Genomic DNA, 26,049 nt, shown 5'->3' with positions numbered 1-26,049 from the left:
GCAAGAACAAAAGCCAAATGTTTTATTACCTTCTGGCTTGTCCTGACGCACTGTGTGAAGTAATTGAGTGTAAAAACTGTTGCTTTGCATTATATCACTTAACGGAAATATAACAATTGTTCTTCTGCCCTGCAGCTCTTCTCCGTTTCTGCTTTTGTTATAGCTCACTCCATTCACAATATGCCATTGAAAAGGCTTTTTGCAAAAGGAAGTATAAGAAACAGATTCTTTATTTCTTTGTGAATTTATTTTCATTTCCTTCATTCCCAGGCTCCTTACATTTTCCAAGTGACTCCATCTGGAAACCTCCGACTAACCTAATTTTACAGATGCAGTGACTATCCCTAAATGAAGCAAGCTTTCATCTGGTTGTCAATATTTAGTTATTCTACACGGATATTGCCAGCTAGAGAGAGTAAAATAGACGCAGTGTATAGTCTGTACTCTGTTATCTAAAGGTTCAGAAAAATTTCCATTCGTATTCACCTGTTATACAGCAGCTTTCACCCTCTGCTATAACTTACAAGGAAATTCTCTGACAATAGCTGGGAGTCGAAAGATCCTGCAGTTTAACGCTCCAGGACGGGTTGTTTTACACACGCAGGGAAGCCCTCGCGGTCCCTTATGAGAAGCAGCGGCCGCCCCGGTGCCAGCGCGCTCCCCGCGCCGTCTGCGCGGTGGTGACCGGGCACGGCGACGCGCACGGGCTCAGGGAGCCTGTGCAGAGCTCGGCACCGACATTCCAGGGCTTACGCAGTAATTGGATAATCTAAAATTTCCATTCGTCTCCTCGTGGACTAATCTGTAATAACGTTAGGGGACTGTTAGGATAATAATTAAATACAAGTCCCGCATACAAAATTGATACTCTGCATCTTCCGCTCCTCGAGGGAGTTTCTCTCTTAATGAGACCTAAATCAAGTTTTACTTTTTAAGGAATTCGTAGAGATGGCCCCATGGCGGCGCGGTAACGTACCCCTACGAGCGACGCGGGCGCCGCGCGCGGGGCGGGCGCTGCGGCTCGCCGCCCGTCGGAGGGACGCGCTCCCGCGCGAGGCCCGGGCGCCGGCCGGTCCCGAGCTCCGCACGCGCTTCCCGCCCGGCAGCGCTTGCTGCGTGTCCGAGCTCCGCACGCGCTTCCCGCCCGGCAGTGTTTGCTGCCGTCCCGAGCTCCGCACGCGCTTCCCGCCCAGCAGCGCTTGCTGCGTGTCCCGAGCTCCGCACGCGCTTCCCGCCCGGCAGCGCTTGCTGCGTGTCCCGAGCTCCGCACGCGCTTCCTGCCCGGCAGCGTTTGCTGTGTGTCTGAGCTCCGCACGCGCTTCCCGCCCGGCAGCGCTTGCTGCCCGTCCCGAGCTCCGCACGCGCTTCCTGCCCGGCAGCGTTTGCTGCGTGTCCGAGCTCCGCACGCGCTTCCCGCCCGGCAGCGTTTGCTGCCCGTCCCGAGCTCCGCACGCGCTTCCCGCCCGGCAGCGCTTGCTGCGTGTCCGAGCCCGGCGTCGCTGGCGGGGAATCGCGGCGCTCCGCGGCGCTCCCGTGCGGAGCGGCGCCTTAAATCCCGCTGCACAAAGCCTCGACGCACACGACACTCAGCTCCTCTGTGCTGACTTTGGTTTTTCCTTTTTTTGGCTTGTCACAATAAAGCATTGTTATCGGATGTAGAAATTACAGAACAAAGTTACATCTGTCTGCTATAATATAATGCAATCCATTTAACACTATTTTAAAACCAAAAACCTCATTAGACAGAATGCAAGAATGACAAATTACCCAGGAGAAAGCCTGAGCATGAAACATGTTCCACAAACTCAGATTTTGCACCCCGCAATTGGCGGCAGAGCAGCAGATGTCAAAGCAGCAGCGAAAACCCGAAGTGAGCGGCAGGGATCACCGCGGCCGAGCGTGGAACCGCCGCGGACGGGCCCGGGGCGACGCGGCAACGCTCAGCGCAGCCCCGAGCTCAGGGAAGAGGCGCAAAAACCTTCCAGAGTGACACAGGCAGGTGCGTGGGACAAGCAAAAAGCTGCGGAGAGCTGCAAGAGGATGTCTGCAATAGCAACGAGTGGATACGAAACAGCTCTGTGTAAACCTCGGCTGGGAATCGGAAAATAAACAAACAAACAAACAATTAAATAAATGAAATCTACATTGAGGGTGCAAAGTTCTTCCTTAGGAGAAAGGAGATTCAACGGGGACTCTGCACACTCTAAGACCAATACTTAGCAAGCTCATATAAAATTACAGCAATTACTACTAGCAACTACCCGGGATTTTGTTAGTCTAACTCATAGACCTACGACAGGCTCCTGCTTACAGGATCACAGAATGGTTGAGGTTGGAAGGGACCTCTAGAGATCATCTAGTCCAACCATTACTCATCAAGAATAGCCATTACACATTAAGAAAAAAAAAAGACATAACAAACTTGCAAATGTCTAGCAACCCACCCTTGAGATGCTCGGTCACCTTGTAAATACCTGCCGTGAGAAAGCCCGTATTCTACCCAAAGATCCTTTTCAGCACCTCAGCGTCTTCAATAAGGCAGTGCAACCCCATGGTTGGTGAAGGGCAGGATCGGTGCACTTGGACTTTAGCAAAGGAGGTGTGTGCACAAAGGAGGTGTGTGTGCAAAGGAGGTGTGCACAAAGGAGGTGTGCGCAAAGGAGGTGTGTGCACAAAGGAGGTGTGTGTGTAAAGGAGGTGTGTGCAAAGGAGGTGTGTGTGTAAAGGAGGTGTGCGCAAAGGAGGTGTGTGCGCAAAGGAGGTGTGTGCACAAAGGAGGTGTGTGTGTAAAGGAGGTGTGCGCAAAGGAGGTGTGTGTGTAAAGGAGGTGTGCGCAAAGGAGGTGTGTGCGCAAAGGAGGTGTGTGCACAAAGGAGGTGTGTGTGTAAAGGAGGTGTGTGCACAAAGGAGGTGTGTGCGCAAAGGAGGTGTGCGCAAAGGAGGTGTGTGTGTAAAGGAGGTGTGCGCAAAGGAGGTGTGTGCAAAGGAGGTGTGTGCACAAAGGAGGTGTGTGCACAAAGGAGGTGTGCGCAAAGGAGGTGTGTGTGTAAAGGAGGTGTGCGCAAAGGAGGTGTGTGCAAAGGAGGTGTGTGCACAAAGGAGGTGTGTGCGCAAAGGAGGTGTGTGCGCAAAGGAGGTGTGCGCAAAGGAGGTGTGTGTGTAAAGGAGGTGTGTGCACAAAGGAGGTGTGCGCACTAAGGAGGTGTGTGCACAAAGGAGGTGTGCGCAAAGGAGGTGTGTGCACGAAGGAGGTGTGTGCGCAAAGGAGGTGTGTGCACAAAGGAGGTGTGTGCGCAAAGGAGGTGTGTGCACAAAGGAGGTGTGTGCACAAAGGAGGTGTGTGCGCAAAGGAGGTGTGTGCGCAAAGGAGGTGTGCGCAAAGGAGGTGTGTGTGTAAAGGAGGTGTGCGCAAAGGAGGTGTGTGCACAAAGGAGGTGTGCGCAAAGGAGGTGTGTGCAAAGGAGGTGTGTGCACAAAGGAGGTGTGTGCGCAAAGGAGGTGTGTGCGCAAAGGAGGTGTGCGCAAAGGAGGTGTGTGCGCAAAGGAGGTGTGTGTGCACGAAGGAGGTGTGTGCACGAAGGAGGTGTGTGCGCAAAGGAGGTGTGTGCACAAAGGAGGTGTGTGCAAAGGAGGTGTGCGCAAAGGAGGTGTGTGCGCAAAGGAGGTGTGCGCAAAGGAGGTGTGCGCAAAGGAGGTGTGTGTGCACAAAGGAGGTGTGTGCGCAAAGGAGGTGTGCGCAAAGGAGGTGTGTGCGCAAAGGAGGTGTGCACAAAGGAGGTGTGCGCACAAAGGAGGTGTGTGTGCACAAAGGAGGTGTGTGCGCAAAGGAGGTGTGCACAAAGGAGGTGTGCGTACAAAGGAGGTGTGTGCACAAAGGAGGTGTGTGCAAAGGAGGTGTGTGCGCAAAGGAGGTGTGTGTGCAAAGGAGGTGTGCGCAAAGGAGGTGTGTGCACAAAGGAGGTGTGTGCGCAAAGGAGGTGTGTGCACAAAGGAGGTGTGTGTGTAAAGGAGGTGTGTGCGCAAAGGAGGTGTGTGCACGAAGGAGGTGTGCGCACGAAGGAGGTGTGCGCACAAAGGAGGTGTGTGTGTAAAGGAGGTGTGTGCGCAAAGGAGGTGTGTGCGCAAAGGAGGTGTGTGCACGAAGGAGGTGTGTGCACGAAGGAGGTGTGCGCACAAAGGAGGTGTGTGCAAAGGAGGTGTGTGCAAAGGAGGTGTGTGCACGAAGGAGGTGTGCGCACAAAGGAGGTGTGCGCAAAGGAGGTGTGTGCAAAGGAGGTGTGCGCAAAGGAGGTGTGTGCACAAAGGTGGTGTGCGCAAAGGAGGTGTGTGCACGAAGGAGGTGTGCGCACGAAGGAGGTGTGTGCAAAGGAGGTGTGTGCACAAAGGAGGTGTGTGCGCAAAGGAGGTGTGTGCGCAAAGGAGGTGTGTGCACAAAGGAGGTGTGTGCACAAAGGAGGTGTGTGTGCAAAGGAGGTGTGCGCAAAGGAGGTGTGTGCGCAAAGGAGGTGTGCGCACAAAGGAGGTGTGTGTGCAAAGGAGGTGTGTGCACAAAGGAGGTGTGTGCACAAAGGAGGTGTGTGCACAAAGGAGGTGTGTGCGCACAAAGGAGGTGTGTGCAAAGGAGGTGTGTGCGCAAAGGAGGTGTGTGCGCAAAGGAGGTGTGTGCACAAAGGAGGTGTGCACAAAGGACGTGTGTACAAAGGAGGTGTGTGCACAAAGGAGGTGTGCGCACAAAGGAGGTGTGTGCACAAAGGAGGTGTGCACAAAGGAGGTGTGCGCAAAGGAGGTGTGTGCGCAAAGGAGGTGTGTGCACAAAGGAGGTGTGCACAAAGGACGTGTGTACAAAGGAGGTGTGTGCACAAAGGAGGTGTGCGCACAAAGGAGGTGTGTGCACAAAGGAGGTGTGCACAAAGGAGGTGTGCGCAAAGGAGGTGTGTGCACAAAGGAGGTGTGTGCACAAAGGAGGTGTGTGCGCAAAGGAGGTGTGTGCGCAAAGGAGGTGTGTGCAAAGGAGGTGTGTGCACAAAGGTGGTGTGCACAAAGGAGGTGTGCGCAAAGGAGGTGTGTGCGCAAAGGAGGTGTGTGCGCAAAGGAGGTGTGTGCACAAAGGTGGTGTGTGCACAAAGGAGGTGTGTGCAAAGGAGGTGTGTGCACAAAGGAGGTGTGTGTGCACAAAGGAGGTGTGCGCAAAGGAGGTGTGTGCACAAAGGAGGTGTGTGCGCAAAGGAGGTGTGTGCACAAAGGAGGTGTGCGCACAAAGGAGGTGTGTGTGCACAAAGGTGGTGTGTGCACAAAGGAGGTGTGTGCAAAGGAGGTGTGCGCGCAAAGGAGGTGTGCGCAAAGGAGGTGTGTGCACGAAGGAGGTGTGTGCACGAAGGAGGTGTGTGCGCAAAGGAGGTGTGTGCGCAAAGGAGGTGTGTGCGCAAAGGAGGTGTGTGCACGAAGGAGGTGTGTGCGCAAAGGAGGTGTGTGCACAAAGGAGGTGTGTGCACAAAGGAGGTGTGTGCACGAAGGAGGTGTGTGCGCAAAGGAGGTGTGTGCGCAAAGGAGGTGTGCGCAAAGGAGGTGTGTGCACGAAGGAGGTGTGTGCGCAAAGGAGGTGTGTGCGCAAAGGAGGTGTGTGCAAAGGAGGTGTGTGCAAAGGAGGTGTGTGCGCAAAGGAGGTGTGCGCAAAGGAGGTGTGTGCACGAAGGAGGTGTGTGCACAAAGGAGGTGTGTGCACAAAGGAGGTGTGCCCAAAGGAGGTGTGTGCACAAAGGTGGTGTGCGCAAAGGAGGTGTGTGCGCAAAGGAGGTGTGTGCGCAAAGGAGGTGTGTGCACAAAGGTGGTGTGCGCAAAGGAGGTGTGCGCAAAGGAGGTGTGCACAAAGGAGGTGTGCGCAAAGGAGGTGTGTGCGCAAAGGAGGTGTGTGTGCAAAGGAGGTGTGTGCACAAAGGTGGTGTGCACAAAGGAGGTGTGCACAAAGGAGGTGTGTGCGCAAAGGAGGTGTGTGCACAAAGGAGGTGTGCGCAAAGGAGGTGTGTGCGCAAAGGAGGTGTGTGCACAAAGGAGGTGTGTGCGCAAAGGAGGTGTGTGCACAAAGGTGGTGTGCACAAAGGAGGTGTGCACAAAGGAGGTGTGCGCAAAGGAGGTGTGTGCGCAAAGGAGGTGTGTGCACAAAGGAGGTGTGCACAAAGGAGGTGTGCGCAAAGGAGGTGTGTGCACAAAGGTGGTGTGCACAAAGGAGGTGTGCACAAAGGAGGTGTGCGCAAAGGAGGTGTGTGCGCAAAGGAGGTGTGTGCACAAAGGAGGTGTGTGCACAAAGGAGGTGTGCACAAAGGAGGTGTGTGCACAAAGGAGGTGTGCGCAAAGGAGGTGTGTGCACAAAGGAGGTGTGTGCACAAAGGAGGTGTGTGCAAAGGAGGTGTGTGCACAAAGGAGGTGTGTGCGCAAAGGAGGTGTGTGCACAAAGGAGGTGTGCACAAAGGAGGTGTGCGCAAAGGAGGTGTGTGCGCAAAGGAGGTGTGTGCACAAAGGAGGTGTGCGCAAAGGAGGTGTGTGCACAAAGGAGGTGTGTGCACGAAGGAGGTGTGTGCACAAAGGTGGTGTGCGCAAAGGAGGTGTGCACAAAGGAGGTGTGCGCAAAGGAGGTGTGTGCGCAAAGGAGGTGTGTGCACAAAGGAGGTGTGTGCACGAAGGAGGTGTGTGCACAAAGGAGGTGTGCACAAAGGAGGTGTGTGCACAAAGGAGGTGTGCGCAAAGGAGGTGTGTGCACAAAGGAGGTGTGTGCACAAAGGAGGTGTGTGCAAAGGAGGTGTGTGCACAAAGGAGGTGTGTGCGCAAAGGAGGTGTGTGCACAAAGGAGGTGTGTGCGCAAAGGAGGTGTGTGCGCAAAGGAGGTGTGTGCACAAAGGAGGTGTGCGCAAAGGAGGTGTGTGCACAAAGGAGGTGTGTGCACGAAGGAGGTGTGTGCACAAAGGTGGTGTGCACAAAGGAGGTGTGCACAAAGGAGGTGTGCGCAAAGGAGGTGTGTGCACGAAGGAGGTGTGTGCACGAAGGAGGTGTGTGCACAAAGGTGGTGTGCACAAAGGAGGTGTGCACAAAGGAGGTGTGCACAAAGGAGGTGTGTGCAAAGGAGGTGTGTGCACAAAGGAGGTGTGTGCACGAAGGAGGTGTGTGCACAAAGGAGGTGTGCACAAAGGAGGTGTGTGCACAAAGGAGGTGTGCGCAAAGGAGGTGTGTGCACAAAGGAGGTGTGTGCACAAAGGAGGTGTGTGCAAAGGAGGTGTGTGCACAAAGGAGGTGTGTGCGCAAAGGAGGTGTGTGCACAAAGGAGGTGTGTGCGCAAAGGAGGTGTGTGCGCAAAGGAGGTGTGTGCACAAAGGAGGTGTGTGCACGAAGGAGGTGTGTGCACAAAGGTGGTGTGCGCAAAGGAGGTGTGTGCACAAAGGAGGTGTGTGCGCAAAGGAGGTGTGTGCACAAAGGTGGTGTGCACAAAGGAGGTGTGTGCACAAAGGAGGTGTGTGCGCAAAGGAGGTGTGTGTGCAAAGGAGGTGTGTGCACAAAGGAGGTGTGTGCGCAAAGGAGGTGTGTGCGCACACACACACACACACACGCGCGCGAGGGGAACGCAGGCGCCCAGCAGGCGCGCGCTGTGCCGAGCGCTGCCCTCGCCCACCGCGCTCGCAAGCGGCCGCTTCGCTCTCCTACCTCCACTCCTTGGACCTTCAGCTTCATGTGATCCTCTCTGGTAGTTTTCCCATCTTTCCTCTTTTTCCAGCAATATCCATCTTTCCTGTATTTCACCTTCTTCCTATTGTACAGTATCATAGAACCATTCTGCGGTCTGAAAACAAGAGACAGTTTGAATTACACAAAGGAAACAGCTCTCTGCAAGAAGCACCAAAGCAGGGCACCGAGGACCAGGAGAAGTTCCTATCAACAAGCAATATAATTGTATTTGGTATTCAGCATATGACTTTTTCAAAAGCCTTCATTGCTGCTCAACTGGATTAACTGTTTTATAGTCTTCAAAAATTCACTTGTAAATTTTGTACCTAATGAATTACAAAAAAAAGTGAAAATAGTAAATTAGCCAGTGCACTTGGTTATTTCATTGCAAAGGCTTCGCCGTGCGCTAGGGCAACGCGCCGGAGCGGCGCCGCAGCGTCAAACACATCCCGGGAAAGGGACGGGGACGGCTGCGGCCTGCAGGAAGCGCCTGCTCGGCAGACCCCCAAGTGTCGCCACGAAAGGGGAGGCAGGGCCGAGCCGAGCGCTGCCCCGTGCGCTCCCCTCCGCGCTGCCTCCCACCCGGACCCGCGGCAGGAACGACCTCCGCGACACCGACGGCAACTCGGCTGGTCTGAGCAGCTGCTCGATTGCAGCTACAGAGACCTCGTTTCATTAGCGTGAGACTAAATTGGACATAAAAAAAGAGGATTTTAATATTGTTGTACAATTGAAAGAAAGCAACCAGACTAAGGTAAAGGAACTGAAAAGTCCATGCCCACCCCAACGTGCCACGTCTTCCCACTAGGGAATAGGATGGATAGCAATAGGATACGGGTCGCGGATGCCGCCCTGGCCTTCCCGCTACCCAAATCCATGCAGTGGTTGAAATGATTTATTAGACGGCGACACAATTAAATCGCAGACTCTCGAACGCCTGCTGCAAACACGAAATGGGCACAGCGAGAGCCAACGGGACGCGGGTAGCGGGGCAGGTACTTTGGGCAACAGACATTTGGTTTCCGCTCCTCCACCGGGCTCATAAATTAAGGTCCCTGTGGCCTGAATGGCCAAGATGTTCCCCTAATCACATCACTGCAATATTAATGAGGCCGCCTGATGCAACCAGCTCCCTCTAAATTGTCACACAGAGATTTGGTAAATGTCAGGCACATCATTTAATGAAAAAGCTGCCGTTTGCTGCCTGGGGAGCTCGGGCTGCAGGAAGGGCTGTAAATACTGCACAAATATTGCACCGCCAACAGCACCTTGTGCCGGGACAAGGGAGGAGCAGCCCGGGGAGCCCTGCGCCTCCAAAATCCACTATTCCACCCGGAATTACCTCATCATCCACGAAACGGATATATAAAACGGCTAACTTCTTTACGGCAAAGACAGAAAATCAGGTCTGAGACTCTTCTCAGAGCAGCGCCCAAGCCAAGAGCTGCCAACAGGGCCAAGAGGCGGCAGCACCAAATTAACGAGGGGCCAAGGCCGGGGTGGCCCGGCCGCCGCGCGCCCCCCGTCCCGCCGCGCTCGCCCCAGCTCGTCACGGTGCAGAGCCCAGCGGCTCCCGCTCACGCGCCCGTCCCTGCCCGAACCTCCCCAGCGCACCCCGTTTCTGAATTAATTACAGCGTGGTATTTTAGGGCAGATCAAATTACACATTTTCAGACTAATTTAGCTTGAACCGCCTCTTAGTGAGGGCCGATCCCTTCGGGGGACGTCCCCGCCGGAGCGGCCGTGGGGCACAGCCGCCCCCCGCAGCCCCACGGCCGCCCCCCGCGCCGGCCGCGCCGCTCCTCGTGCCGCTTGGGGAGCACGGGCGCACGCCCAAACGCAAAACAAAGTCAATTAGTTCATTTGTTTCAGAGCGAGTGCCGCATAATCTGTCCTTTGAGTAGTTTATTTTAGCTAATTGCTTATCCAGCAAAAAGATCTCCGCTGCGTCACCCCGCGCTGCACAAGGCGAAGAGGAAGCCGGTCACCTTCCCGGGGCAGGCGGCCGCGGGAGCGTTGGGCCCGGGCACGCGGGGACGGCTGCTCCCGCGGCTCCTCCTCTCGCCCCTGCTTGCACGGGTGCAGCCGCACGGCCCGCAGGAACACGGAGAACCTTTGCAGCGGGGAAGCGGAGCGGCGACCGGCTCACGCTGCTGCCTGCAGCTCGTGCACGTTGTGCATGGGGTTGGTCCCTACCGGCCATCCAAGGGAGTTGGCCCTTCACGGGCAACCGCGCCAGCCGGCGTTCGGAGGGGCCGCGCTCCGCACGGCTACGAGAGCGGGACAGCAGCCGGGGCAGAGCTCCGCGTCCTGCGGGGGCTTCTCCCGGGACCCGGCTGGAAGAGCCGCCCTCCAAGGCGCTGCCCGTTAGACCCTCTGCGGGCCCAAAGCAGCCGCTTTGGATTCAAGGCAAGAGAAGAACCAAAGGGCTCTGTGCTCTGCAGCGCCTGCTCCAGCCCTCGCTCCGCACGGCCCCTTCCCTCGAGGACGCAGCCTCGGCAGCTCCAAAACCACCATCTCCTGCCGCAGCAGAAGGGCCTCCCAGGGCTGCGCGTGCGGTGAAGGTGGAGGAGGCTGCAGCAGCCCGGGATCTCTGGCTGTGCCGGCGCAGACTGGGCATCACGGCAGCCAACAGGCACCCGCCGAAACCCTCGGGGCTGCAGGGCGAGAGAAACGGCTGCGGCCGCGAGCGCCACGCACGAGCCGCGAGTCCGGCCGCCCGCCGGCTCCGCTCTAAGTCACCGTGATGCATTAGCCTGTCACTTACATTTACAGTGGCACTTAAAGCACGCAACAATTTCATTTGTAAATACAGTGCTCCCCTGTCAGCTGTGCCGCACGCGCAGCCTGCCCGATATGAGACGAAGTGAAGGCAGAAGCCAGTGGCTCAGGAGCCCATCTGCAAAGCCCTGATATATTCGGTGCCACGGCCAAAGGCTGATGGGAGCTGCCTGCCCGCTCCTTGCAGCGGGACAGCTCCCGAGGCCACCGGGACTTCCCAAGCTCCAGGGTGGCAGGGGGCAGCCCCATTGATCTGTCTTGAGCACTGGCGCCTCCAGCCCCAGTCGAGCTGCGCAGCAGCTCCCCGCTGCAAACAGAGCTGCCCAATCGGACCAAACAGCAACACTGGAGCGCGGCCGCCGGCACGCTGCGCTCCGCGGAATGCCTCCGAGCAGAGGGTTTTAGCTCCCATGGGAAGCTGCACACACACCAGGCCCTCGTGCTGACAGCGCCCACGGGGGAGGCCACCAACCCCTCGATCCCGCTCCTGCACCCTGGGACCAGCCGGCACGGGACCCCTGCCCTGGGGCCTCGCGTCGCTCGGGCCTGCACGGGCCGCTGGTTCAGAAGATGCCCCTGGAGAAGCAGGAGTGTTTCTGGGAGGAAAGCTTCCAGGCATCGGGATCCACTGGGACACCTACAACAGGCTTTTACTGCTGATGCATTTCCTTTAAAGTCATAGAAAAAACAGTAATCCTACAGCTAACCGTGAATTACAGTGCACGCTCGGTGACTCACGGCGGGGATGACCCGGAGGAGGCACCGGGAGGAGGCCCGTTATGCAATTCCCGGGCACGGCGGCCGCGGCCGCCCCGGCTCCAGCACATCCGTGCTCTGCAGCAGCTGCCGGTGCCGGGACACGGCCCCGGCCCCGGCGACACCCGTCCCCAGCTCGGCCAGCGCTGCGACCCGCAGGGGCGGCCGCAGGGGGACTCCTGGCGGCATCTCCGTCCAGCCCCGAGGGGATGACGTGTGCGCACACAGCAAGTGTCCAGCTTTATCTGAGCCCTGCTCTTCACTCCCTGATCTCTGGCCGTAGCCTGGCCCGTGGCCTACGCGCGGCCGCGTGACGGCTCTGCTCTGGAGCGAGGAAATCCCAAGGATGCTCCGGCAGGAACGGGTGACTCGACATGTCGTGTCCCACGCCCAAACGGACACCAGGGCTTCCGAGTGCCCAGCCGCCTCTCCTCGGGAAACCAAAGTGCTGGCTTTTAATTAAACCACAACCCTGCAAACCCCAGCTGCCTCCAGAGGAGTCCAAACTCGCGGTTCCGAGGGCTAGTGACATTTGAACCTGCTGTTGAAGGCTGACCAAAACCTCCACGTGCCACGGGCTGCACAGGAGCCTGTTCTCCGGATGGGCCAGGGCTCCCCTGCCGCCCTCCCGCGCACGGGACAGCCCCACGGGAGGCCGTGCAGGGCCCCGGCGCGGGCCGGGCCGGAGGGGCTCCCTGCCACCTCCTCGAATGGCAGTGTACGGGACACGAGGTTCAACCCCGCAGCTCCCGATGGCAGCTCGATACCCAGCTCGAGCCTGTGGCCTCCTGCAGCATTCCGAGTGCTGAAAGGTCCATTTCCAACGCAGAGGTGTCGAGCGATTCAGCGAGCTGCATTCAGGAGCAATGCCGGGAAGCGGCGCATTCCCGCCCGGCCTCCGCAGGGCTGTGGGGCTGCTCGGCTCCACTGCGGCTTTGGAAGTTCAGGGCTGGGCTTCCCAGAGGAAAAGCCAACCTTGTCAGCCAGTAAATACTGTTTAGTTTTAATCAGGTGGTTCTGAAGGCCATTAAGATGCAACAAGCAGGCTCAGATGCTCTTTCTACTTGTTGCCTTTGATTCTGAGAGCATCTCGGTAAAGTGAGAGAGCATCACTGAAGGTTAATTATGAGCACCTTAAAGGTTACTTTTGCATATCTCGCCTCCTGGACAAAAGACGCTTCCTCATTATCATGCCAGAATACAAATTATCTTGTAAAGTATTTAAAATGCGGGAAAGTTCTCGAGTTTGTTACTGTTTAAAACAGTACGAACAAACGTTGGTTTTCTCGGTCCTCAAATGGTGGCTGATGATGAAGAGGATCTGCTGGTCACACCGAGCCGCCCTCGAGCAGCCTCGGCCTCTGGCTCCCATCACGTTTGCTCTAGAAATCAGAGCCTGCTCAGAGTCTCAATGCCGCTTTTGTCCAAAAAGCAGCACGACCTGTTTTTGTTGCCTGGATCTGCCCGCAGAAAAGGCTCACGGAGCCCCACGGAAGGCAGGCAGGAGCTTGCTGAATAATTTATGGCTGTATTATCAGATAATTGCTTTTTCTGATGATTCCACACTTCCGAGGGGTCTCTGCTCGCGGGAGGAGGCTGCAGGACGACTTTGCCAAGCCGCGCGCCGGCTGCCCGGGGCGGGAGACGCGCGGAGGGGCCGCACGAGACACGGCGCCGGCGGACGCGGCCTGGGGCGACCACGAGCGGCCGGACGGCCCCTGTCCCGCCGGAGGGGCGGGAGCGCCGGACACCCCGCGGCTTCGCCCCGGCACGCGCGACGCCCCCGAGACGGTGCCGTATTAGCAGGGTCGTGCCGAGCAGCATCCCGCGCAGAGCGCGCTCCGACGGAAGGGGGACGGGAGCTGCTCCGGAGCCCGGCACGCGGCACAAAAGCCCAGGCTTCGCGATCAGACGCGGCTAAGGCCGACAGCCCCGAAAGCTTCAAAAAATGGATGAGGTGTACGGGGAAACAAGGCCCTTGGCCACCCGCCTTGGGCGCTAAAGCAAGGCCCGAGTCCTGCTCGCAATGGCCAGCACGGGAGGAGAGCAGAGCTGCTGGACCTGGCAGAAACAGGGGAATGGAAACGGCGACTGCTCCGAGAGCATCTTCAGAGCGAGAGCGCGATTCCCAGGCAGCCGGGAACGCGGAACGGAGCCTCCGCGCGGGGCCGCCAGCCCCGGCTGCAGCGCCCACAAACACCCTCCTACCCGGAACACAGGCCAGCGCCTCCCAGAGCTTCCTGAGAAAATGCTACACACCACGAGCTGAGGAATCACTGCTCAATGAATTGTTAAGCGGACTCTGAGTGTCAGTAGTCCAATTCATTTCTATTAATTTTCTTAAATGAAATTAGCAGCACCCACCGTAGCAAACAGAGTGGGGAATTTAGCAACCCAGTGCTGGATCGATGCTGTTAATTCTTTAATACCAAGAGCCCTAATTGCATCAGCTCAGCATTTACCTGCTCCAATTAATTTAAATACTAAGAAAAAAAAAAAGATATCTATCTAAACTAACTCAGCTACTTAGGAGGGTCCTTGAAGAGCCATCGCAACTTCCCTTCTCCTGGGATGCCGGTTCTTTCAAGTGCAAACACACAGGAGGAGGGGATTGCAATATTAATAAAGAAAATTGTTATTTTCATGCATTGCCTTCGGCAAACCAGACTCACTCTTAAAATCATAAACCACTACCACAAACGCATTTATAATCTGATATCTTTAATGATACCATGCACATCCCCCGACTGTTTAATATACGCTCTGACCACTTAATAGGCTTAGCTGGCAAAGCTGCAGCAAGGAGGAGTTCTGCGTTAGCTCGGAATTTGGATTAGCAGGTCAGCAAAGGGCCTTTTCTGCCGGCGCCGCGTTCCCGGCTCCACGGCATTCCCGGCTCCGCGGCGTTCCCGGCTCCGCCGCGTTCCCTGCGAGCGGGAAGCGGCAGGACAGGAGTATCTGCAGCTCAGGCCCCTTGCTGGCCGCGAGGGGATTCGCCTGCTGGGGCGCAAAGAGCAGGCCCAGAGAGGCTCCCAAATTCCCTTTCTCCAGACGTTACAGACAACATAAGCCACCTTTTGCTTATTCACAGAAAGAGGCCACAAAAGGTACAGAAGAGCCTGGAGAAACAGCCTAAAATCAACCAGAAATGGGTTTCTAAAGCTTGGAGCCCTCCGCCGTGCTCCGGGTGCCTCCCCGCTCGGCCCGAGCCCCGAGCTGACAATTTGCTGTTCGCCAGGGCCAGCGGCCGCCCCGGGGCGCCGCTAACGCCCCCCGTGCGGCAGCGGGGACGGCTCTGCCCGCGGGGCCGCCCGGCAAAGCCCCCGGCGGCTCCGTGCGCCGCGTCCGCGCGGTGGGAGCGGCAGGGGAACAGGCGGGCGCGAGCGCGGGGCCCCGCTCCCCGGGGCTGCACGAGTCGAGCGTTCCTGGCGGGCAGAGGGGGACGTTTCCTGCACACGGACGGCAGGCGCTGGCCCGGGGCGCTCAACCCCAGCAAGGCCAAGAGCAGCCGCGAGCGGCGCCCCGGGCCGCGCTCGGGGCCGGCAGGGCCCGTGGGGACAACCCGCCCGCGACCTCCCTGCGGCGCCGCGGCCGCCGTCCGCGGGGACACTCTCAATTAAACGCTCAACAGTCGGGTTAAAATTTTGCCTGTCAAGACAGCAGCTGCTCTATTTTTAATCAATCTGATTTCATTCGATAAAATGCTCATTAAGTCAAGTAATGAGACTTTGGTGTCCCAAGCCATCAAGCATGACTTGGAGTTTTCACTCGGTGGCCACTGCATTGATTAGCAAGTCAAGCAATCAGCGCAAACAAGTCAACGTACATTTTCACAGGCTGAATTATTAGCAAGGTTACCTTGTTTTAGGGGAAGTTGTTAGCCATTCTTCATGCTTTTCAAATGTTATTAAATAAGCTGCAATTTCCTGAAAAAGAAAACGCAGAAAGAGAGGCATTATTTTGCATGGCTGTTGCAGCAGCGCGCGCGGTGCCGCGCCGCGGTTCCCCTCCCGCCCCGCGCGGTTCACGGGCAGTCGCGCCGCAGCCGCGGGCAGGACGGGTGCTAACGGCTCCAGGGCGGCTCGCGGCACCGCCCGGCACCGCCGCAGCCCTCGGGTCCAGGCTCTGCAGCCCGGGGGTGGCGGGACTGCCCGGTTCCCCAAGGGAGCTGCAGGACAAGTTTAACCTCCAGGGTCTTTGTGCCGCAGCGTCCACGGGCTGCGCGAGCGAGGTGGTAACACACGCACAGAAAATGTGTCCTTTGACCACAGACAGCTTTTTTAATGACAATTCCATATAAGGGTTTATCTGTGTAGCGCAAACGCTAAAAAAAATCCACAGTGGTCTCCAACCAGCTGGCCCAAGCATCTGCTAGAGCCACCAAATGCAACCATATTACTCCCAAATGAGACGTAAAAATATCTTGTTTCCAACGCTCTTGGCGTTAGGACTCCTACTCGAGGTGCTGCGGGCAGCGCGGCGGGGCCGGAGCGCGGCGCTGCCCTCCAGGGATCCGTGGGCGGGATCCGCACCGGCGCCGGGACCGCGGCGCTGCTCCCTGCGCCGCGCAGACACCCCACGGCCACGCTCACGCCATGTTTTAAGAGGGGGAAGAAACAGATTTATCAGCACAGGACACAGAAAGTCACTACATAATTTAACAACAAAGCTATATGCACAATAAAAGGCCTATGGTAAAAACCCTGCATTTTAATGAGTGTTAATTCCCGTAATGATTTACTCTACATGTTGGAGAGGGTCGAGTCAATGTCTTTGCAAAGAATTCAATTAAGCGCCACCGCTGCTGCTTTCCATGAGCCTTTTGTTTGCCTTGGCTCTGTCAGGCTGTTTGTCACTTGTCCCCTGCCCAGACTGCGGGAAACAAAGGGCAGCGTCAGGGCCCAGGGCAGAGGAGAGGGACCCCGCGCCCGCACCCAGCCCCGTCCTGGCCCCGATCCCGAACCGGGCGGGTGCAGGGAAGGGACCTGGTCCCAGGAGCGTCCGCGCGCTCCCGTTTCCGCCGGCAGCTCGTGGGTGCTCTGCGCTCGCGCGGGCTCCTTCTAACTGCACTTCAACCCAAGGAGCACAAAGGGGTGGCAAACTGTCGTCTCCTCCGACCTCCGACGCGACGCAGCCGCGAGTCGGCTTTCAAATGACCAAACTGTCTATTCCACTGTGGCCGAGTTAAAGACCAAAAGAAAATTAAAACTTCACTTAAAATGTGTTTTTCTGATGGAGCAAGGGCACACCAACTAGGTGTTACTAGCAATCTCCGCAGCCGGCGCTAATGGCATTCCCTGCAGGCTCCCCGGCTCCGGGCGCATCACGGCCGCTGCCGGGCCGCGTTCCGGCTGTCCCAAGCGCCCTGGGCCACCACAGCCCGAGCGGCAGGAAGGGCAGGGACGAGGAAGGGGACTGCCCGGGACGCGCGGCTCCGCGGCGCCCGCCCGCTGCTCCCTGCGCCGGGACGCACGACGTGCGGTACCACGAGACGCCCGCGGTGACGGTCCCCTTGTGCAAACTCCTCCCGCCACCACCCCTAACACAGCAACGTGCCGCCCTCCTGCAGAACTGCCTTTTCAGCACGTTTCTGCATTATGCCTAATTTTGTAAGGGTTTTCCAGTCCCACATAACGACACAGTTCAATGCAAAATCAGATATAAATCCAGCCTAAGAGACTCTCAACAGGAATTCATTTAAAACTGTAAATGTTAAAGGATTCTGCGTCTGATTTACGGGGTTTTCTTCTTTCAAAAGGGAATTAAAATCCTTCTGGAAAGACGCTCACTGAATCAGGGCACAGGCCGCACGGTGACGCTGCCGGCCGGGCGGGAGGCCGCGAGGGGCGGAAGCGCCGGCGGAGGAGCCGCGACGGGACGCGGAGCATCCAGCGCGGCCTCCGGGAGCCTCCTCCGGCCTGGGCCTCCCCCCGGCCCGGAGCGCTCCGGGGCGCTCCATGCACAACCGCAAACGTGGAAGCGGAAGAGAGCCCGGCGCCGGCTGAAGGACAGCACAGGCAGAGGAGAAGCAGGGCCGGGAAGGCGCATCCGAAACGGCTGGATGGAGCAAGCAGCCGCCGCTGCAGAGCGCACACAGCAGAGCCCAGGACCTCGCTCTGCTGCGGGACTAACGGGATCCCCCCAAGCAGCAGACCCAAGCGGAGCTCAAACAGTGCTGAAAAGCACAGACATGGGACCAAAGTGCAGGGAAGAAGTTAAATGGAAATGAAAACGTGAACGGGCAACTATCGATTTCTGAGCCGCTGAAAAGCATGGCTAACGTTCAATTTGTCTTTTCTTTTTCTCCCTGCAGAGAGCCAACAGTCTGCGAACGCGGTTCTGAGGCTGCTGCATTGATCCCAGACATGTAAATACCGCGGGTGCAGCAGGCTGGGCTCCAGAGCAGCATCTCACCACGCGCAGCCGGGGATCCCGGAGGCGGCAGCCACGGGGCTCCCCTGGCTCCGGCTCCGCGGCTCCCGCCCCAGCTCCGCTCACGGCTCCTCCTCTTTCAGGGAAGCTCCGAATCCTACGGAAGTTTAGTCTGGTCTCGAAGTCCCTCCCCGAGATCCTGCAGGAGGAGCACTGCTGTTTCATCCTAAACTCACCCGGCAACTGTGAATTATCTGCCGTTCAGAACAGAAAGCAAACACTATAAAACGCAGAGTGACACCAGGGAACTATAAATTCTCCACAAGTGATTCTCGGAGTTGTGAGATTTTGCTCATACTTGGCTTAGGAGAAGGCGGGCAAGCGGGGAGAAGAGCGGACGTCCCTGCGCAGTTCGCGCAATGGTGGCCACTTCCAGGGAAGAAAGAGAATGCAAGGAATTTCCTGCACGTAGGGAAAAACTAGCTGAAAAGCCCGTGTTACCTGGACACAAGTGGGAATCCAGCCCTGCCCGTTTCCCTCGTGAACTGCGGTTTATCAGCGCGCGAGAGTGAGCGGCCGCCACTTCCCGAAGGGGCCGGCTGGGAGCGAACAGCGGCTCCGCTGCCCGGCGCGGCGCTCCGCGCACGGACACGCCGGGGACGGAGCTACGTTAAATATTTCAGCCGTTAAAGAGCACGGGTTATTACTGAGTTGTACTGTAAGCTGCTCAGAAAGTTAATTCCTCCTGCACTTACTCAATAGTGGTGGTGAAATAACCAACTTGAATGAGTATTTTACAGTTTGTGCTGGACGGAACATTTATTAACAACCCCGGCCCCCTTCAAGCTCCTCTTCCAAGGGAGCCGCAACGCGCTGTAATAACACGGGATCGAGCGGCTCGGGAAGGGCTCCGGGGCCTGGCGAGGCGCCCGGCGCGCGCGGCCGGCCCCGGGATTTCCCACGGGCGGACCCAGAGCACGCGGAGCCTGCGCGGAGCGCGGCCCAGCCCCGGGAAGCGCAGCCCAGCCGGGGCACGGCGAGGCCTCATGGCGCAAAACCTCGAAGGAATTGTAAACTGAGAACAATTTTATTGGCACTTTATTCCTCTGCTTTATGGAGGACCAGCTTATCGCCAATAAAGGCCTGCACTGAAAACACGCGCAAAACACCTGGTTTTCTCCCATAAACACACACGCGAGCAGCCCAGTCCCCAGCGCGTCGACCAGCCCGGCCCTGCGTCGCGGTCCCGGGGAAGCGCCCGGCCCCGACCGTGCAGGCCCTGCCGCACCGCGCTGCGCCGCGCGCCCGGAGCCGGCGCTCCCAGGGCCCTCTCCCTCGCTGGTTACCAGCGAAGTGTGAAAATGTTAATGAAGGAGCTATAATCCAGGAGAGCTTCCCTATCGGAATGTGCTTCACGTCCGCGGCTGCTGCTTACGCAGGCCTGGGGACATCAATCCCTCCTCCGCGCTGCTAATAATAGCGGTAATTGCCTCGCTCCGTCTCGCCACCTTCGCCCCGGCAATGCCGGCCTGCACTCCAGCCGCCACTGCAGGAATCACCCTCCTTCTGCCAGCCCGAGGCTTTGCAGCCTGCATCCCTGAGCACGCACGTGCAGACACCCTGGGCGCCGAGCTGCTGCCCTGCGCGGCATGTCCAAAGGGCAGTGCCACGCCGAGCGCGCGGGAGCGCGGCCGCGGCACGGCACTCCTGCTGCCGGGAGCCGCGTCGAGGCACGTGTGCATGCGGGCACGGCAGCGGGCACCACGGGCTCTCAGGGCCGCTCCGCTACCACGGCCACGTGATTTTTAATTTTCCTCTAATTTCAGGACTGCAGCACCGAAATAAAAACTCCTCTAAGTGTTTTAGGGAGATGGTAATGGTCCTATACTAAAATAATTCAACCAACACTATAATTTTAGTGCCACTATCAAAATGAAATAACGGCTGTTTACCGCGTGGCACCTTTGAAACGACCTTCACTGGAACGCGAGCCGGCTGGCGGCGGGAGGCGCCGCGGGGAGGACGGTGCCGACGCGGGGCAGCGCGGAGGCGGCTCCCGCGCGTCCTGCCGGAACGCGGCCCTCCTGCACGCCGACATTGCCCAGAAATGAATGCATTTTAAACAATAAGTGTTTTATAAGGCATCTGAAAACAAGACAAAGTAGTCATTAAAAAATAATTTCAGAAAATTACAGTCTCGTTAATAGATGCTGTTACAGCTTTACAAATTCCTTCAGAGGCAGGGGGAAGGAAGAGGATTTAAAATGCATTTTACTGTATTTCATCAAAAATTGAAGAGCAGGATACACGTCTCTGGCAGGCCGCGCTCCTGCGGTGCCGGCGCTCGCAGCCCGGGCACGTCTTCCGCACCGCGCGTGCCCTGCAGGATCGCACACACAACCACGGCCGAAAACCCTTCACAAGGGCTGCCCTATTGCCCGAGACGCGGCCACCTCGCTGCAAGCTCCTCGCCACCCTCTGTGCATCGCCCTTCGGAGCGTTTCGATGGTATTGGACAAGCTAAGCCCATCCCGCAGCGCCGGCCCTGCCGGCCCCTTCCGCAGCACGCGGCAAACGGGCTGCACGTGAGAGCAAATCCTTTACAGGGGAAGGGGAACGTGAGCGGCCAGCCTTGCCGCAGCCCTCCGCGGCGTCCAGAGCGCCTGCACGTTCGGCCCTTGGAACGCCGCCCGCGGTGGCGGTTGAGCCTCGTGAAGCCGAGCGTCGTGTTGCTGTGACCGCGCCGCGCGCCGCCGCGGCTGGTCACGGCGACGCCAGCAGGGCGGCCGCGTGTAGAACTGAGCGTGTTTTATCAACCGCAGCGCCCGGTGCGGCGAGCGCGGACACGTGGGGCTCCGGAGCCCGGCCCTAACGCGACTCCTCCGCCTGCAGCCGCCCCAGCCCGGCACAGCCGCGGCTTCAAACCCGCTCGGACGGCACGAGGAGAACTAAGGGACAGGGACACCAGAGAGTTCCTGCAGCGCAAAACTGTTGGCATCTGCTCCTGATCCGCAAACAGGCTCCTCGCACAAAGCTTTCCTAAGCCAGGAGATCTGCTCATTAAATAACGCTGTGCGGCAGCTGCCACGGGTCTCTCGGGTGCTAATTTTGAGCCACGCTGTGCTGGATGAACCTGTGTTTTAATTAACTGCAACGTCGAGGGGGACGCGAAGCCCCGTCCTTGCCGCGGCCCAAGGACTGCACCCACCGGCAGGAGCGCGCGGGGCCCTCGAGCAGCCGGGGCGGCTGCCCTGGGCGCGGGCAGCGGCCGCGCAGGCTGCAGAGCGACGCGGTGCACGCGGCAGCGCCTGGCGCGTGCGGGCTCCTCCTCGCCTCCCCGACGAGAACAGGAACCTCTCAGGACAACCCCTCGCTGCCGGCATTCGCCCCGCGTTCCCGACAGCGAGGAGCGTGCCAAAATACTCAAGGTCAAGAGACCAGCATGGTTCTAGGCAATCTGCACCTCTTAAAACAGTGACAAATATGTCATTTAATTTTAATGAGCTTTTCTGCATCTCAAATCTAATTACAGCATTATCAAGTACTGCTCTGAACTGCAGGTGGCTCCTCATTACCTGTGCGCAGGCTGTCACAAGCATTTTTCATGAGCGCTAAGAAGCGCTCGGCTCCCCGGCGCGCCCGAGGGTCGGCCACGGCCACGGCCACGGCCACTTCCCGCGCGGCGCCGCCCCACGCGGAGCAGAAGCGCCCGCGCCCCACGGACCGCCTGGGACCTGGGCCGTGCGGGGCCGCTCGGCTCGGAGCCGCCCGCGGGGACGGGAGCACGGTGAGCGCGGCGGCCCCGGCGCCCAGGGCAGCTCCCGGCAGCGCGGCCGTCCCCGTGCGCCTTCCCAGGGCGCCCGCGTGCCCGTCCCACGGGCGAGCTCAGCTAGGAGGACTCGCAGCCCAGCTGCTGCTTCGGAGGGACCGTCACACGGGCGCTGCCACCGTTTAGTCACGTTTTCACCTCACAACTCGGCTGCAATTGCTGCCGCCAACCGCGCAGAGTAAACAAGAGAGCAAAGAGGCGGCAGCCGCGGCCCACGCCGGCCCCGTGCCCGGCCCCGCGGGACGGCCGCCCCTGCGCCGGCCGGGTGTCGCGGCGGGAAGGCCACGGGCACGGCTGCGAGGGGAGCCGCGAGGGAAGGAGCACGGCCCCATGAGCGAAGGAGCGCGGCCCCGCCGGGCACGGTGTCGTGGGCACGCGCTGGCCGAGCGCTCGTGCCCGGCAGGGCCCTGCTCGTAGGGGCAGCAGCCGCCACAAGCAGCAGGGCACAGCAGGGCACAGCAGGGCACAGCAGGGCACAGCAGGGCGGCGGCCCAGGGCAGCCCACGGCCGCGGCCGCGCCGCAGGGGCACCGAGGGGCGAGGAGAGCACCCGCTCCCCTGCGGAAAGCGCCCGCTCCCCTCCGGGCCCGGCCTGCTGAGAGGGCAGCGCGCCAAGCGCTGCGGCCCCGGGCAGCAGCAGCGAGTTCGCGACCGCCGCACGCGTCACGCGCTGCAGCACTCGTTGAGGGAACAGCGCGTCCCCCGGCGCCGCGGGGTGACGGAGCGCGGTGCTGATCCCAGAGCTTCCCGCGGGAAGCGCCACGCGAGGCCCTGCCCGCGGCAGCCCCAGGTGCCACCCAGCGCAGGCGGCTCCAGCGCGGCCAGGAGGGGCCGAGGAGCTCCATGAGCCGCATGGGCAAACCGAGGATCTGCTCTGCTTCCGAGCAGGGACCTGCTGCTGCAGCCGGGATTCCGGCAGGGAAGGCCGAGGACACGCAGCCGCCCGCGCGGGTGGCAGCCCGGTCGGCCCGGCAGCTTCAGGTACCTTCGGCTGATCCGTTATCGTCTCCCTGTCTCCGTAACGCTGCCCGGACACGTTTGACTTCCATTAGCACATACCCGACACAGGCCATATAATAACTGCAAATATACTGCACGTATAAACCATGTTAAAGCTCTGCAGTATGGCGTGCAGCTTTGTATTAAAACATAAAACGCTTAATAAAAATTAATGTGGGAGGAAGGCGTAGCCGTCTTCGTTTGCAAAGGAGACTCATCAGCGGCTGCAGCGCCAGCCACGAGCGCCATCTCGCCTGACCTTGACACCGGCCGTAAGTCTCTTTGAGGAACGTTCCTCCTCTTTAACAACTGTAGCCAATTATTGCCCCATGATTGTTTAATTACATTTGCCTGCGCATCGTAACTATTGCCGTTAATAACAGGCCGCCGTGGTGCAGCGATGCCAGGATGAAGGGGATGTGCCCAGAATGGGCCCTGCCCTGCACAGATGGCAGCCCTCGGTGCCAGGCTCGTCCTCCCGCTAACGGCACCCGGTTGTGTCGGGGCACCCAGTTTGTCCCGGCTCCGGGAAGGGGCAGGCGCGTGGAGAACAACCGCGCGGCCTCCCCGTGCCGGGAGCGGCGCCCGGAGCGCGCGGGGATCCCCCTCGGGTGGCCACGGAGCCGGATCCGGAGCGGGACAGGCGCGGGCAGCGCCCGGAGCGGCTCCCCAGCGCCCTCGCCGGGACCCGGACACTGAGATTTCCATCACAGAATGAGGGAAAACAAAGGCAGGGAGAAAAGGCAAACATGCGGAATTTGCAAACTAATTTAATCAGAATAACTACAGCTCAGGAAATTAAACATTTAAGTTAATATGCCTGTAAATCAAACCTGTAAATCAAATGCAGAGTGAATTAGCAGTTTTGTTTCTTGCAGATATATGCAAATTGCTCATAATTCACCTCATAAAAAATGGCAAATGGGCAAGTCTTGCACTAACTCTTCTCCCTTTGCTGCTGCAAAAAGCTCCCAGAATCTCACACCTTAGCTTGATCATTTTTATTAATAGTGCTCTTTCCGGTAAACAAGAACTTTCATCGGATGGATACATGGGGCTTTTTTGAGGGAGACCAGGATGAAACTGTGCTTTTATTTCCACTTATGAACTGTGAGAAAATAAAGCGATTTCTGAGATGCGCTGTAACACTTGCGTGATTCTGCAAACTTTTCCAGCAATCCGGTCACAATCCAAAGACGGACCGAAAGGCAGAGCGTCCTCGGGAAGCAGGGAGCGAGGCAGGAGCTGGGCTGCCCGTGCAACCCTGCGCGGCGTCGCTGCTGCGGCCGGACGGCGCTGCAAGAGCCGCACGGTGCAGCGCCACGGAGCGCCGCGCTGCCCTCGCCCCGCTTACGTGACGTACACACACATACATGTATTTTCTTTTCTTCAAAATCAATTCTTTTCAGTGTTCCCAAGGATTAAAGATTTGGATGCCACCAAGGCAAATAAAACATTTGTTTTCTATTAAAGCAGCTAAATGAGAAGATTAAACACTGTTTATGTTTAGCAGAGAGGCAAGGTCAAATCAGCAACAGAGCAGCTTAACTAGTGTTTAATGCCAAGGAGTTCTGGTGTCAGGAGGTAATTGATTTAAGGAGGGAGGGATTTCTTTAAACTACTCAAAAAGGGCAAAATACACATAAATTTGAAGAAATCTTTCAATTACAGCATCCCCCAAGAACTCCTTCCAAGGCCTTTGTGCTGCCACGTCTAATTGGCTTTCCCTGGCAGGGAGCTCTTGCCCCGGATTTCCTGCTCGAGTGTTTTCATTCCATGCTGCTGTTCCACCCCGCGCGCTCGACGTGTTGGTTTTCCTTGCGCAGCGCAGGGTCCCTCCGCGGCCCTGCTCCACGGAGCCGCGCTCGCCGCCGCCGCACGCTCCGTCCTGGGCAAGTTTCCTGTCAAAAGACCCGGGTGACTGACAAAAACACCACGGCAAAGCACCCCTGCTGCCGAGTCCTTCATCCGAAAGGCGGACATCTCAAAATCCTGCGGAGCAAAGCGCGTGTCCTGGCACTACCAAGGCCCTCGGCGCGTTCTCCCGGGGCCAGGACGCAGAAGGGGAGCGGCTGCCCAGTTGAAGAGCGATGCAGTCCCATGCCAAGTGCAGAACCCTAGCGAAGCTCCACGGCCTTATCTCACTGCCACTACAACAACGAACCGGAAGGCAAATCTTCTGAAACACAAGGCCAGTTGAATCTCCCCCTTGTTTTGTTTTCCGGAATCCATTTTGGTGCCAGGTTTGGACGTGAGAAGCGCTGGGAGCAGCCGGGCGCCCTGCGCCTCCCCCTGCGCCCGTGCACGCTGAGGTCTCGCGGCAGCGCCGGCGAAACGCCCCGAGGGGCCTTGGGGACGAGAAGCTCTGCAGGACTAACACACTCCACGCCAGAGAGCCTCGCTTAGATCATTAAAGAGCGTTTGCAGCTGGGACGAAGGGCCAGCTCTCTCCATGGTTTCCAATCTCCGCGGCCGTTCCATGCCGGTAGAAAGGCTGGTCCGCGTCAGTCCATCGGGACGGCCGCAGGGCTGCGCGGGACCTCGTGCCGGCAAGGCCAGGCCCGGCCGACGCTCCCGCGCGGCTCCGGCTGCTTCCCGGCACCGCTGCGCCTTCCCGCAAGCACCGCTCCTCCAAGACGCCGCTCTTCCCCGGAAAGCGGCGCTTTCGATGCCTTTAGAGCACCCTCCTGTGGGGATTCTGTGTCCGTGCACGGAGAGGGGCAGCTGCGCCCGGCCAGGGACGCGGATGCAGGATGCGGATGCGGGACGCAGGCAGCGGGATGCGGGACGCGTCGCCCCGGCTCGCGCTGCCCGGCCGCTCCGCGTGGAGCGGAGGCTGCGTCGCGGCTCCCAAGGCAGTGTCTGCGCGGACACCTGCACCCGCGCGCGACCCGCTCAGCCTCCTCATCCCCTTCCCCGACCTTCCCATCAGGATTCCTCAGGAACTCCCTTAACTTAAGGACGTCCGAAGCCCGTTCCACTGTAGTGACTGCTGCCATGGACACAGCGCTTTTACCGCTGCTTAACTGGGACTGGATTAGCCCAACCTACTGTGATGGTAACATTAAAGGAAGTCTGCCCTGAGCAGTGAAGATCCCTCTGCTCAGCAGCACAGACGGATATTTTGGAATCCCTTGTTCTCCTTCTTCACTCCCTTGTTCACTTCTGTTTCCAGGGCAATGTTTCTAACTTTTTATTTCAATTCAGATATTTAGAAACAGGACCCTTACCCAGGAAGGGATGATATTCCCTACATTTTTACCTTCCCATAACGTGGTAAACTTGTATCTTCTTGTAAACCCGTTGCTCTGTAGTGCTCGCACCTGTGCGGGGTCCTGCAGCGCTCTGTGTTCTGCCCTAAGCCAGCGGCATGGGGAGCACGGTCACCCCAGCGCCGCCGGGAGAGGCAGGAGCGCGGCCGCTCCGCTCCCGCAGGGGCCGCAAGGGCAGCCTGGCCACAGCCCGAGTGTCCCAGAGCGGCCCCGCGCTCGGCCGCGGCAGCATTCCCTGGACACGCGCGGTGCATTCCCTGGACACGCGCGGCAGCATTCCCTGGACACGCGCGGCAGCATTCCCTGGACACGCGTGGTAGCATTCCCCGGA

The 26,049-nt window shown here is 58.6% G+C and overlaps 1 protein-coding gene across 6 annotated transcripts in view; it reads right to left on the bottom strand.

Annotated features, from left to right (window-relative positions):
• The window catches only part of CAMTA1 (calmodulin binding transcription activator 1), a 161,290-nt gene that overhangs the window by 107,045 nt on the left and 28,196 nt on the right, over nucleotides 1-26,049 (bottom strand). For all 6 annotated transcript variants that reach the window (XM_088533712.1, XM_088533713.1, XM_088533714.1 and 3 more), the window contains 2 exons: nucleotides 15,106-15,173; nucleotides 7,690-7,825 (listed from right to left, as the gene is read on the bottom strand). In XM_088533712.1, the coding sequence (XP_088389838.1) occupies nucleotides 7,690-7,825; nucleotides 15,106-15,173 (204 nt within the window). The remainder of the gene's footprint in view (nucleotides 1-7,689; nucleotides 7,826-15,105; nucleotides 15,174-26,049) is intronic.

This window comes from Tinamus guttatus, unplaced genomic scaffold (genome assembly GCF_059628265.1).
Source record: "Tinamus guttatus ecotype Peru unplaced genomic scaffold, ASM5962826v1 Tinamus_guttatus_pri_ptg000515l, whole genome shotgun sequence".
Taxonomy (NCBI): Eukaryota; Metazoa; Chordata; class Aves; order Tinamiformes; family Tinamidae; genus Tinamus; species Tinamus guttatus.
Note: the sequence above shows the minus strand (reverse complement) of the source record. Positions and strands in the feature narration are given on the sequence as shown.